The following is a 14,709-nucleotide window of genomic DNA, read 5'->3' as shown; positions in this document are numbered from 1 at the left end:
AACGGTCGGCCATGATGTCTCCTCATTACAACGGTTTTACAAAATAGAAGATTCCTATAAATATATTGTTTTGCTTAGAAAATGAACATTATTTCTATTTATAACCAGCGGACCCAGCTAACTTTGTTCCGCCTCACGGTTTGTTTCAAACACATCAATCGGTCAACTTCTAAATTCTACTATACCGTACTTAACCATAAAATATATTACGTTTAGCTGTCAGTTGCGTTTTGTTATTCCATATCAGTTGCGTTTTGTTATACCACGTTTTATGTCACGTCTCACGGGAACGTAATAAAAAGTACCCTATGTCCTTTTCCTGGTTCTAAGCTACCTCCCCACCAATTTTCAGTCAAATCAGATCAGCCGTTCTTGAGCTAAAAATAGTGTAACTAACATGACTTTCTTTTATTATATAGAAGATGACGTAATACATAATTACTAAAATATGACAGAAGCTACTTCAGTTTTTATTCTTGTATAGGTTTATATGAATTTCAGTTGCGGCTTTCGAAATTATTATTACTTATTCTAACTGTAAACACACGGTAATCAAATGTAATGTAGGTATATACCTCTACTATGTTATTATGGCATTGAATGTTTTATGACGTCATATTGCGGCGAGAATTAAAAGGGTGTAGCTCAATAAATAAAAATTTTGGAAATATTTTTTTAATATCTGATTTATTTTTATACAAATTTGGTAGCGAGTAGCTGCCGATTAGACGAGAGATATTTACTAGGATCTCTACAGGTACCTAGTTAGAAAGAACAAACACTTCTAAAAACACAAGTATATAGTATAACACAAAAACAAAACCAAAGCAGTATTCAATTTAACTTACAAACACACACTATTGAAAATCAGCTCATTCAAAAAATATTGCAGCGGATAAATTTAATATAAAAAAATATTATTAAAAACAAAAAACAAAACTCAAAAACTATAATTTTACAGCTACGTAACTTCAACAGTGTTGACTCATGACAATGCGTAATGGCGACAGACTGTCTGGCAACGCAGGCGATAGAGACGAACATATAAAAATTCAACAAGACAGACAAGGCTACAAGACCTAGCAACAGCGATTCTTACACTCTCTTCTATCTCTGTCGAGCGTATTGATTTTACTGCTGATAGACAGAGATAGAGTATTCGTTTTGTCCTTGAATCGAATGTGACTTTTCTAAGTAGCAATTATCTCAAAGTATGATAAATATTATGTAGGTATCTACGTACCTAAAATGAATGCCTTCATGACCGAAACAATTTAATTATCTAACATAAAATTAACAGAGTATCGTATTAGTGTAATATTAAAGTAATAAAAGCGAGATTAAATTTATGTATTGCCTACGAGAGATTAAACAATTTTGGAATAGATAGGCAAAATAATTTTGACTGATTTTTATTACGATCAAGTAGTGTTTAGCCGAGAATGTTATTTCCCACATTACACATTAGGTACCCACATCTCTTCCCGTAGGTGTCGTGAGGAAACCAAGGCAATATTTAGAGAATAGGCAATTGCGTTCTCTGAGTACCTATTACTGGTATAATAAATACGCTGGTCCGTAATGCCATCAGCTTCTGGTAGGGTACCTATATTATCCTGCACTGGTAGGTACCACCATACATTTGTATCGCAAAGTACTCATGTATTTCAATTTGAAGGGTGTTAGATAATAAAATTGAGGTGTCGACCTCATGCCTCAATGTGTGTCGCGATACCTATGTCATGATGTCTATGGACTCTGTTAACCACATAACACCAGATGCATCCCGAGCTCGTTGGCACATAGCTGTAGTAAATAAATAGAAAGGGCGCTTCCGTCATAACTTACTTCGTACAATGTGTGGAAGGTGCCATCAGCGAAAGACAGCGAATACTCTTATACAAATTTAAAAAAATCAACGCTTCTACGGCACGTTTGTCATTTCCCTTCACATAGATAAAAGAAAATAAACGTGCCTGTAAATTTCCGATAATTTGCGGGAAGAAGCACAATATGCATCCGACATAAACAGTTCAGAAGCGTAAAGTACTTAAAATTTTACTAGTGTCGTATTGGAATTGATTCGTAATAATCGTGATGTTTTATCGCCACAGGAATATAGTTGAGTTCTCGGCGAATCGGTCTCCGACGCGCTTCATCATGTTGAAAAGCAACCCTTTATTGCTTAAAAATATTTGCACAGTCATTGTATGGGGAAGACTAGGGTAGCACGAAGCCATAGTCTTCTCCAGTGCTCCAATCTTTTGACTGCCAACAACTGACCAGTTACCTATAAGTATAAAGAAAACGTAAAACATGACCTCATCTATCAGGAAATATCTGAAGTCACCATTGGAGCGGTACTTTGATAAGGCTATGCGTCATGATAATCACCTTATCGTTGCCGCCGCTGACAACTCTTCAACTCCGGTTCAAGCAGGGGCCAGTCATCGTCGACGCGTTAAACACGTCTTTACGGATCCACCAGATCCACTAACTTTATTATTAGTTGCCTGCAGCTTTAATATTAGGAGCTAGGAATCCTGGGAAGCGAACTCGTCGAACTCGTCAAGCTAACCTAACCCTAATCTAACCATTAATTTTTTTTGTCAAAGCCGGACTTCTGCGGAATTATATAATAAAAAAATATATTTAGTATTAGCTGACCCGGCAGACTTCATAGTGCCTCAATCGATAAATAAAAGAACTAAGCTTTTGTATAAAATAAACTTAAAACAAACAAAAGGAATCCGTCCGACGGGGGACACATCAAAGGAAAAACAAAACTGTTATTTTTATTTAATTCCGAGCATTTTCATATGTACCTATCTACCTTTTAAACCTTCTCTAGACTTCCATAAATAATTCAAGACCAAAATTAGCCAAATCGGTCCAGCCGTTCTCGAGTTATAGCGAGACTAACGAACAGCAATGAATTTATATTTATATAAATTTTACAAATATTTTCTTATAGAAGATAGACCACAGACCACAAGACCACAAAATAATCAAAGCACTAAACACAAAATAGTTAGTACTCTGTAATAATCTGTACCTCTTTTGTTAAATTAGCCTATTTAAACACTTCTATCTCTATGTTGAATTGAAAAATAAATTTGTCGTTTGGTCTGTTTGCAAAAGCGAAACTATGTCGGCCTCACTGGGGATAGCGGGACAGAATGTCCGAAAGCGGGACTGTCCCGCCCAAATCGGGACGTATGGTTACATTACCTAACCCATATCAGCCCGCTGAGTTTCTCACCGGATCTCCTCAGAGGGTTACGATTCCCATCCGGTAGTAGATGCATTTGCAAAGCAGCTGCCCTTGAGTTGTTAGGTCCCTTCTGTTAGCAAAACCTACGCCGTGGCTGAGCCCGTGCTCACCCTCCTGTCCTGGTTAAGCTGAAAAGACACTCGGCCCACCAGTAATCCTTCCTTCCTAAAAAACACATGTGCTCAAGCAGTAAATTAACCTCATTCACAAAGTCTGCCAATCTACACCAATCATCATCATGCATCTTCATCTTTTCCAGACCGCCCATTATACAAGCGTACCTGTTTTTTTTCCCTACCTATTCTAGTAACCTCAAGGGGTTATTCTAGATTGACCGAACTAGTAAGTGAGCTCGCGGGGCTCAAACCTGACGCCGTTGCTAACACGAACCCTAGCAAGAGCCGTGCTTCGCAGAATCTACTACCGGATCGGAAACACGTTCCACTCTTGTTGATTGTTTACTAATGTTAATTATGTTTTGTGTGCAATAAAGTATGTTCTCTCTCTTTCTCTCTACACCAAATCTTAAAAAAGATTATAAGCAACGCCTATCCTAGAAATTAGCATTAGGTCATAGCAATAATAATAACTGTAACGTCATTGATCCCCCAACCGTGAGCATAGTTCTAGTTAATCGGGACGGCTTGGATGGATTCTATAAACATTACGTTCATAGATTTCGTTACACAGATATACAGATACAAGACGAACCTTAAAACCAATGTTTCGGTGTCATCCAGAAAGACGTCAAAAGGATAAGACGTCCAGTGCATTCGTATGTAGCGATGCACCGGTGTTCGAATCCCGCAGGCGGGTACCAATTTTTCTAATGAAATATGTACTCAACAAATTGTTCACGATTGACTTCCACGGTGAAGGAATAACATCGTGTAATAAAAATCAAACCCGCAAAATTATAATTTGCGTAATCGCTGGTGGTAGGACCTCTTGGGAGTCCGCACGGGTAGGTACCACCATCCCGCCTATTTCCGCCGTGAAGCAGCAATGCGTTTCGGTTCGAAGGGTGCGGCAGCCGTTGTAACTATACTTGAAACCTTAGAACTTGTATCTCGAGGTGGGTGGCGCATTTAACGTTGTAGATGTCTATGGGCTCCAGTAACCACTTAACACCAGGTGGGCTGTGAGCTCGTCCATCTATCTAAGCAATAAAAAAAAAGTCTACTGATCAACGTTCCCCTTAATAGCTACATTCAAGTCGGTCAGGTAACAAAAGCGTTCGCATACCTACTGATATAGATTTTGTAGTCAAATACGATAATACCTTGTATGCAGAGGTACACTTGGTATTATTAGCACAATATACACAGTAGCTAACTCACCCAGGCCGTCTAGGCGCGTAGTACATACGTAAGCACTTGGTGTAACTAAATATGGGAGTGACTTCACTTAGATGTAGCTGGATACTTATTACACGGCCATGGAAAAGTCTAGACTGAATCTAACACACATTTTTTATTACTTATATTGGTGAACGAGCTCACATCCCACCTGAAGTGAAGTGGTACTACTGCGCGTCGAAGATCGAAGCCTCAGGTGTATTGTGTTACTAACATGACACTCTTCAAATGATTACGCATAAAAGCTTTGCGGCTGATAGGCACAATAGTAGTTTTTTACTGGTGGTAGGACCTCTTGTGAGTCGGCACGGGTAGGTAGGTACCCCTCCCTGCCTATTTCTGCCGTGAAGCAGAAATGCGTTTCGGTTTGAAAGGCGGGGCAGCCGTTGTAACTATACGGAGACTTTAGAACTTATATCTCAAGGTGGGTGGCGCATTTACGTTGTAGATGTCTATGAGCTCCAGTAACCACTTAACACCAAGGGGGCTGTGAGCTCGTCCACCCACCTAACCAATAATGAAAAAAAACCTACCCGTACAAACTTACAACACCACTAGGTACCACTAGTAAATCTCGTTTTTTTTTGCAGGCAGATGAGCATGCAACCCGCCTGATGGTAAGTGGTTAATGTCGCTCATGGACATCAGCAATGCCAGGGGCAGAGCCAAGCCGCTGCTTACCATTGAGCACTCTCAGCAAGCCTCGTTACAAGAACACTGTTAATGTCGGTTGGCAAATTCACACCGGTAGATTCTCCTTAGATTCCCTTCGTCGTGTATAATATATGCGTTCGATCTCCTAACAAAATGGTAGCAGCGCAATTAATTCACTGATTTTCGGATTCAAACAAGGCATTCATATTTGGGAATCTAAGCTAATAATTAATATTGTGATGATTGTAAACGGCGGTAACCACTTAATACCAGATGTGCCGAATTAGTTCGTCACGAGCAAAATGGTTAGGTAAATTTTTTTTTATAAAAGATACTCACAAAAGAAATGTAAGAAATACTCTATCGTTATTGCCTAGAGATTGGATTCCGGCTCAGAATATTTATTTTGAGTGAATGAATTTCATAACATTAATTTTTCTTCATATTTCTCATTCTCTTCATATTTATTTAATATTCTTTCTTTTCTTTATTATTAACCGGAATGGTTCGATTTTTTTTCGTATATACTAAAGGTTATTTATTGTGTATACCAAACAGAATAAAAATAAAACAAATATGAACAAAAGGAATTGTGATATTATTTGAAAATACACATTACTAGCGCTATCTAGTTCTGAAACTGGTAAAATCATTCCTTTTAGAGCTCTGTACGAATAAATTGTGTTATGGCTTCAAATAACGGCAGCCGTATAGACTGTTTAACAACATTAATCATGTTAATTGTGCAATACGAAGGTAAATACGACTGGAATTTATAGAAATGGAATAAACCAAAATAAAACATAAAGCTAGGTACTTGCTACAATTTAGTGGAATAAATCAGCTCAGGGCTAAGCTGATTTGTGAGCCCACAAGTACCTAGGTATCACAGCGGGAATGACATTAATGAGATGTGCAGTCGTAGTTCTATATACCTAATCAGGCAGCATTATACAACTGCTTGGTGTTAAACGTAGGTACCTACCTACTTGTTTATGCAAACTTACAGTATGCACATGAGTAATAATAGGTAAGTACTTAATAGATGGTAGGGGTAGTAATAGGAGAATCTACTACTAAAGAACAACAGTAAATCAGGTTGGAAAATTGACAAAGTATATAATGTGTATAAAAAGGCATAGGAAAGATAGGACGTGTAAACAATTGAACCGTAGGTTATAACTCGTTCGTCAAACGCCGGCCGGCGAGCAGCGTTCAGAGCGGCAACGTCGCCATGCCGCGCGGACCGCCATTCGTTGCAGCTGGCAACGTAGCGCGCCATAGAATCAAACCTACTTTAGAGACTTGAGTCGTCTATTATCAAAGGTGGCAATCTGTGCATTTGGACAAAAAAAATTTATTGATATGTCAATATAGATTGATTTGAATATAATCGTCTCCTTCAAAGGATACGGTTCAAAACCTGCATTAAATAAAGGTTAATAGTTAACCTGTTATTTATCTAAGATGTCGTTCTGAAGAGTTTTGTGACTGCCGATGGAATACAAAGTCAATAATTCGTTTTTCTGATTTACCAATCATTGTCCAAAAGTCAGATTGCCGCCTTTGATAATAGTCGACTCACTTGTCGCATCTATGTTTTTTAGTCGATCAAAAGACATCAAAACGTATTTTGAGCTTATGAACTAGATAATATGTGTATAAGTTATGTTCGTGTATGCAAGCGTTTGTCTAGATATAATTAGCAGGTATCTACATAAACAAAATTATTAGTTCAACTGTTGTAATGATAAGTGGAACAAGCATTACGAAACTCATCAAGTGGGTTAACGGCAAAACAAAACAGAGAAAAATACCTACTAGGTAAACTATAAGTAACACAACATGTCTAAAACTTTTAGTTCCGTATTTACTGACATTAAATAAAGCATTTATTTTCAAATTAAAATGCTAAATATTTATAAAGCAAAAAGTACATTAATACTTTAATAAATAATTCGTGCCATCTAAACTTATTCAGTCTGTGTTAAACCATGCATTACACCGAGTGCGATGCGCGATACGGCCATCTAGCTTCAATGCGGAGCGGCAACGTCGCCCATAGCTTCATCTCGCTCAGTATCGCTTGGACCTCGCTTCGTGTGGTCGCGTTTTTTAGATAATGAACTCAAATTCGAGACAATATCGCGAAAGGTTGATCGATGAAGTCAAAAAATACCCCGTTTTGTGGGACACGAAACATGAAAATCATAGGGACATCGACGTGCGAGACCGATGCTGGTTAGAGATATCCGAGCGCATGGGAGCTAACAGTGAGTTACGAACCTTATATTTTTGTTGCATGCATTGTTTTAGATTAGCGGACTTAGCATTTTACAAAATAAAATTATTGTGAACCTATGTACCAAATTTCAGAGCATAGAGTTATCAGAACGCTGACTACCTAAGTTGTCTTATTAGATTAAAACCAATCTATTTAGCTCTTATTTAAGCTCTGTATTTTGATAAATGCGGGCTTAAATTTGCAAATCCAATATTGCCGAACATGATCATCATTCAAATTTCTAACAAAGACAAAGATGCTATTGTGTGGTTTAGCTTCAAGATTAAACAATAAGTTTTCTATCTTTTTTAAATGCGATCTGTAATATTTACTTACAGTTGATTCTACAGTTTGAGAGTAACTGGAATAGCCCCGTAAGCTACCGGCGAGTAAGTAGGTAGGGAAAAAGTTGATAGCTTGCAATTTAGCGACTGGCTGCCGGAGTAATATCAAATCAGCCGTGAGGATTGTAGGATTTCACCCGAAGGCAAGTGGGAGTGTGGGAGGATTAAGTTAGTAAACTTAAACAGCAAGGGTGGGGTTACTATCAATACTGACAGATGAGGATAAACAATTTTAGTACCACTTAAGATTGTGTTAATATTAAACAAATAAAATTTTGCTTGTTTATGTATGCATCTTTTGGTAATTTCATCTGAAAGGTCACTTTATTCAATTTAATTCAATTAGCATGGTGCAAAAATTGAAAGTCGTCGTGGCCTAGAGGATAAGACGCCAGGTGCATTCGTATATAGCGATGTATCGGTGTTCGAATCCCGCCGGCAAGAACCAATTTTTCTATTGGAATACGTAGGTACTCAACCAATGTTCACGATTGACTTCCATCATGACATAAAAAGGAATAACATCGTGTAATAAAAATCAAACCTAGGACAGTAGGACATCTTGAGAGACCGCACGAGTCGGTATCACCACCCTGCCCATTTCTGCCGTAGAGCAATAATGCGTTTCGCTTTTAAGAGTGAGGTAATGAATCATTGAACTCTGAAAACTGAGACATTAGAACTTCGGGGACTCCGGTAACTGATAACACAATTAAATAAATAAAAATGGCATCTGATAACCAGTATTTTGGGTTCTGACTTCACCTAACTGCACCGTCCAATATTTATATTGAGCCCTCTAATTCCTAAAGATCGTTCTCGTATCTTGACTAAATAATACAAGCTGAAACGTGTGACAGCTTCAGGGAAGAAAGCCCCACCCTTGAAATCGGAACTCATTACTGCGGTTCACAAGAGGCCCTACCACCAATAGGCTGGCTAGGTAGGTTGGATGTCACTGTCGCCAACAAAACAGCCAATCTTACTCAACATTTTCTTGTAGGTGAAGTCCTTAAGCGAGAATGGAAGATCCTAAGGGACTCTATGCGTCAGGCCCTGAAGCGGATGAAAAGGGGCGACACAACAAAAGCTGGTGTTCCTTCCAAGAAGTGGCAGTACCAGAGTAGGATGGCATTTGTTCTGCCTCACATGACCATGAGGAGGTGCGTATGACGTGTCAAGTAGACGTTTTGAGGTCTTCGTCATCTGTTTATTGGTGATACATGGCATTAGTCTTAATAGGGGCTTCATTCCAATACAACTAAAGATTTTTTGACTTAAGCTGTAACGGCTGCATCACTTGCACCATCGATCAGAGAGTTTTTTTCATTTTTTTTATTGCTTAAATGGGTGGACGAGCTCACAGACCACCTGGTGTTAAGTGGTTACTGGAGCCGATAGACATTCACAACGTAAATGCGTCACCCACATTGAGATATAAGTTCTAAGGTCTCAAGTATAGTTAGTTACAACGGTTGCCCCACACTTCAAACCGAAACGCATTACTGCTTCACGGCAGAAATAAGCAAGGTGGTGGTACCTACCCGCGAGGACTCACAAGAGGTCCTACCACCAGTAATACAAGAGGTCCTACCACCAGTTGTGTAGGCGACTCAAATGAGATAATCACACTTCTTTCAGGAACCAGAGGCATGCAATCCGCGAAGATATCAAAATGGACGAGACCGAGGTTCAATCAGACCAGGAGCAAGAAATCTGGGACCCCGGTAACGCCGATCAAGATTCGCTGGATTTATTCTTCGCCAGCGTATGTCAGAGTACGAAGCGCTTACCCAAAAAATACCAAGGTTTGGTCAAGAGACAAGTCCTCGACGTTTTGCTGAAGGTGGAAGAGGAGTGTGAGAGCGAACATGGCGAGTCCAAGGTCGGAGTCGCAAAGGGCTTTGAGTGACGGAGCTTGGAGGAATATGACAGGCCACTTCGATAACAGTTGCGTCAGGATCACGTGCTGATGATCCACATCAGAGACAGTCAAATCAGTGACATTGAAGAGTGAATTGTAAATTTCAGAAGGAAATACGTTCAAATTAAGGATTTTTAATAATTTTTACGTATAGCGAAGTCCCGAGGAAATACTTCTTCAGTATAATTTTGTGAATTATATTATTATACAATGGTTAATTTAAATAAAAAAATCTGAAGTCAATTGTCGCAAATAAAATATAAAGCGTCATTAACATCTGAGCGCAAATGCCAGTGCTGTTAGCTTATTAAATTTTTTGGAACCGGAACCATACAGTGAGTTATACCAATTGGTTTATAAATCAACATAGCCTTTGTCTACGGCGCGATAAGTACTATTATTGCATGCTTAGACTCGGCTGTTCCGACAAAACGGTTGTAATTTCGATAATCTTATTATAATTTTCGATATAAAAAAAATCTCTGATTAAATTCAGTAGTACATAGGCGGCACTGAAAATTTCGGGAATTAACGAAGTAACACAACATTACTATTTAAAAATGTATTTATTGCTTTTCGAAGTATTCTCCGCGAAATTTGACACATTTTTCCATACGATGGAACCAATCATTGAAGCAACCATTCCATTCGGAAGTTGGGGTCTCCAAAATGGCCGTTTTGTAGGCGTCCACAGCTTCTTCAGGTGATGAAAATCTCTGTCCACGCAATTTATTCTTTATTTTAGGGAAAGTATAGAAATCATTAGGGCTTAGGTCGGGGCTGTACGGCGGATGGTCTAATAATTCTATGTTTTCTTGCTCTAAAAACTCTTTTGTTCTGTGCGCGGTGTGAGAACTCGCATTGTCGTGATGGAGGATGATGCGGCGGCTGTAGTTCTCTTCACGGAGTTCAGAAACGACCTGCGGCAAACAAATGCTAGCATACCATTCTGCATTAACCGTTCTTTGTCCCTCAAGAGGAATAGTCGTAACATGGCCGGTTTTGGAAACAAACGTGGCTACCATTTTTTTTGCAACACTCCGTGAACGAACAATTTTTGTTGGCTTTAACTCATTTTCGAACACCCAAACTCGTGACTAGTTTTTTGTTTCGGGTTCGTACGCGTATATCCAGGATTCGTCATCTGATACAATGTTGTATACAGCATTTGAGGATCCTGCGTGGAATCTTTCGAGAGTTCTGACGCACCAAGTAACGCGAACCGCTTTTTGCTCTTCACAGAGCGAATGCGGTATCCATCGGGAAAACAACTTTTTTACACCTAATTGTTCATGCAAGATTATTTGTATTTGACTCATGCCAATGTCTAAAGTTGCCTGAATTTCGCGGTATGTCACATGTCGATCTTCTTCAATCAGCTTACGCACAGCATCAACGTTTTCTTGGGTGACTGCAGTTTTTGGACGACCTTGACGGGGATCATCACTGAGCTTGACACGTCCACGTTGAACCTCAGCAAACTAGCGATAAATTGTGGTTTTGGATGGGGCTTCATCACCAAATGCAGAAATCATCCGGTCAACACACTGTTTTTGTGTTAAACTACTTCGAAAGTCATAATAAATCATCGCTCTTGAATTTTCTCGAGTCAATTCATTTTCTCAACGACTAAACAAGTTTGACAAAACCTCGTGACAAGACCGAGAATCTTTTTTAAAATAAATAAATGGTATTCGATTTTTAAAACCAAGGAGTTTTCAATTAAAAAGATTTTAATATGACAGGAACAGTGGAAATATTCCATTCCCGATACTTTTAGTGCAGCCCTCGTAGCACAAGTAATAAAATAGACATTTTGAAAAACTTTAAAAGAAAACGTAGGTAGATTTTTTACGTCAAACTAACTTATTAGCCAACTGCCGAAAGATGGTAAAGATACCACGTATATGTGTTTCCAATGGAGTCGTTTACTGATCTTTTTTTTCTTTTCTTTTTATTGCTTAAATGTGTGGACGAGCTCACAGCCCACCTGGTTTTAAGTGGTTACTGGAGCCCATAGACATCTACAACGCAAATGCGCCACCCATCTTGAGACATAAGTTCTAAGGTCTCAGTATAGTTACAACGGCTGCCCCACCCTTCAAACCGAAACGCATCACTGCTTCACGGCAGAAATAGGCAGGGTGGTGGTGCCTACCCGTGCGGACTCACGAGAGGTCCTACCACCAGTGATCTTAACATGTGTCAGCCAACAACTCGTAGGAGTGATATATAAAAAAAACAGTAAAAAGAATTAATTCGCAAAGAATTGGTCTAATAACTTTAAGTTGGCTCGTATTGTTCGCAAGTACTCGTTATCGGGAAAAAATTCAATGGACGCGGTATTATCTTGCTATTATTTCACTAACAGATCTATTACTACAGCATCAGCTATAATCGCTGACAAGTTAAATTTAATACTATTTAAGTAATTCTTAACTAAAAAATAGCGTAACAGTGAAAAATATTAAAATAAATCTTGTTTAATTAACGTTACTTTGTTTTTAATTTAAAACAATATATTAATTAACTTCTTCTCAGGCGTTTACTCCTGGTGGAGTGGTCGTGGTTACGTATGTCATAATGGTTGGTTGCGGCTTTTGAGAGACTTCTCCATCTCTCTCTCTATTTGTTAATTTTAGTGTTTTCAGACGCAGGCAATAAAATTTTATTTATTATAAAAAAAAAGAACACAATATTCCTAACCTAAAAGTACATGTTATTATCCGCAACATGCTTCGTCAGATTACAGAAATAAAGTTATCAGCAACATGCTTCGTCAAAAAGTACAATATTTACTTTCAGCTGCAAGTGTCGTCATAAGTAACATAAAGGTCCACGCTAACAGCAATGCGCGCGTAGGCATCGGCTAGTCGAACAAGCATTAATTAGCATTAATTAACTAGTTTGTTTTAATAGTCTCTTAGTAGAATTTTTTTAACGCAACGACAGATCGTGTCGTCGGCTCTAAAAGCCCGTGGGTCTGGCGTCAGCCTGTCTGTGATGGGTGGCTTGTAATTACGCTTAGAACAATGCACCATTGTATCGTATTACAGCGCAGTTGACGACTCAAAATGGATCCCTCAATCATTTAATGGCGAAATTACTGTTACCTTTATAGCAGCTGTGTATTTTATATGTATACTGTATTTCATTATTTTGTATATATGTAATTATAACAAATACTCCAGAATGAATGAAAAATAAGACTTTAATTGCGTTTTCTGTACTATAAATAAATAAGAACACAGCACTTAAAGCCCTTAATTATTTTTATTTATTTATATTTAAATCAGTTATTATACTATGCATAACTGATCTACTTACTCTCTTCGCTAAATGACAAAAAAGTGACTGATTCCGTCTAAGCAAAATCTTTTTTGTTAAACTAGAGTTTTAAAAGTTTCAAATTAGGTTTCTTTTACATATAGGTTTATTACCCCTTTTGCGATACCACTGATAATTCGATCATGTAACTCAAAGAAGTGGATTTATTTGAATTACCCATTTTTATTTGCATTATAGGCAGACGAGCATACGACCCAACTGATGGTAAGTGGTTACCGTCGCTCACGGACATCAGCAATGCCAGGGGCAGAGCCAAGCCGCTGCCTACTGAGGATTCACTTAACCCGTTTGAAGTAGGGAGTGACAGCGCTCGGGAAACATCGTGGACGGGTTAGGGGAAGGGTGAGTTCATTCCAGAGCCCAAGTCCCCTCAAAAGTGCAATCTAAAAGCCAAAATGAAATTTTGACAAATTAAATCTGATATGTGTTTTTTTAAGAATGACTAAAATTTATGCAAAAATCTCGGATAATTAAGGGCAATATGTTTTGCCACTCAGGTCAACTATGTTTTCCTGATATTCATGATATACCTATAATGAGGCACGGATGTTCTTTCGTATCCGAGATTTCCAACAAAAAATATCATTAAGAGCATATCTTCGAACAAGGTAGAAAGAAGTTCGCAAAGAAATTTGTCTAAATCGTGTATATTTTCTAGAAACTTCCATAATTGAATTAAATATGAATATTTTATTGAAGATTTCAGTGCACCTTATAGCAAGCACTACAGGCAATCTGTTAAGTTTGTAGACAGACAATAACAATGGGAAATCTAGCAAACCTGTTTCAATAATATAAACAGTTTTTTTATTGATTGTGTATTAAATCTCAAATTAATAAGGGGCTTTTATATTAACTCACTCTTTATTCATTATAATTTATATTCATTACATTCAAATGTATATTTAGATGATGTCAATCTGAATCACATGTGTTACAGATTTAACAATAAGCTCTGTGCCTCTCAGCTACTTTCTGATGATAAATTTGGATATACGCGATGCAACTGAAATGAAATAGCAAACTGGAGTGAGCAGTTCTTAGGCACGGGCTGACTGTGCCTCTGGATTTGCTGACGTCCATGGGCGACGATAACCACACACCATCAGGTGGGCCTTATGCTTGTCTGTCTACAAAGGTTTTTTTTATTGCTTAGATGAGTGGACGAGCTCACAGCCCACCTGATGTTAAGTGGTTACTGGAGCCCATAGACATCTACAATGTAAATGCGCCACCCACCTTGAGATATAAGTTGTAAAGTCTCAAGTATAGTTACAACGGCTGCCCCACCCTTCAAACCGAAACGCATTACTGCTTCACGGCAGAAATAGGCAGGGTGGTGGTACCTACCCGTGCGGACTCACAAGAGATCCTACCACCAGTCACAAGAGGTCCTACTACCAGATAATAAAAAACCAGGTAATAAAAAAAGCCAGCGAAATGACGAATAGCGAAATAAAGTTAGTCGTCCAACGGTTCAATATGTCTACAAACTGTGATTGTGGCGAAAAATAAAGACGATT

At 38.5% G+C, this 14,709-nt stretch overlaps 1 protein-coding gene across 1 annotated transcript; it reads left to right on the top strand.

Annotated features, from left to right (window-relative positions):
* Nucleotides 1–7,336: 7,336 nt before the first annotated feature.
* LOC114240720 (uncharacterized) lies at nucleotides 7,337–12,069 on the top strand. Its single transcript, XM_028171377.2, has 3 exons — nucleotides 7,337–7,559; nucleotides 8,918–9,077; nucleotides 9,556–12,069. The coding sequence occupies exons 1-3, from the start codon at nucleotides 7,409–7,411 to the stop codon at nucleotides 9,824–9,826; spliced, it is 582 nt and encodes a 193-aa protein (XP_028027178.1). The 5' UTR covers nucleotides 7,337–7,408; the 3' UTR covers nucleotides 9,827–12,069.
* The last annotated feature ends 2,640 nt before the right edge of the window (nucleotides 12,070–14,709 follow it).

This window comes from Bombyx mandarina, chromosome 03 (genome assembly GCF_030267445.1).
Source record: "Bombyx mandarina strain Sakado chromosome 03, ASM3026744v2".
Lineage (NCBI taxonomy): Eukaryota > Metazoa > Arthropoda > Insecta > Lepidoptera > Bombycidae > Bombyx > Bombyx mandarina.
This window is presented reverse-complemented; position numbering and strand designations above follow the sequence as displayed.

Excerpts from the sequence above, each read along its gene's own strand:
- LOC114240720 (XM_028171377.2), top strand. The coding sequence starts at position 7,409 with ATGAACTCAAATTCGAGACAATATCGCGAAAGGTTGATCGATGAAGTC. Across the intron at positions 7,560-8,917 it reads CGAGCGCATGGGAGCTAACA|GTGAAGTCCTTAAGCGAGAA; the intron begins GTGAGTTACGAA and ends ATTTTCTTGTAG. Across the intron at positions 9,078-9,555 it reads CCTCACATGACCATGAGGAG|GAACCAGAGGCATGCAATCC; the intron begins GTGCGTATGACG and ends CACTTCTTTCAG.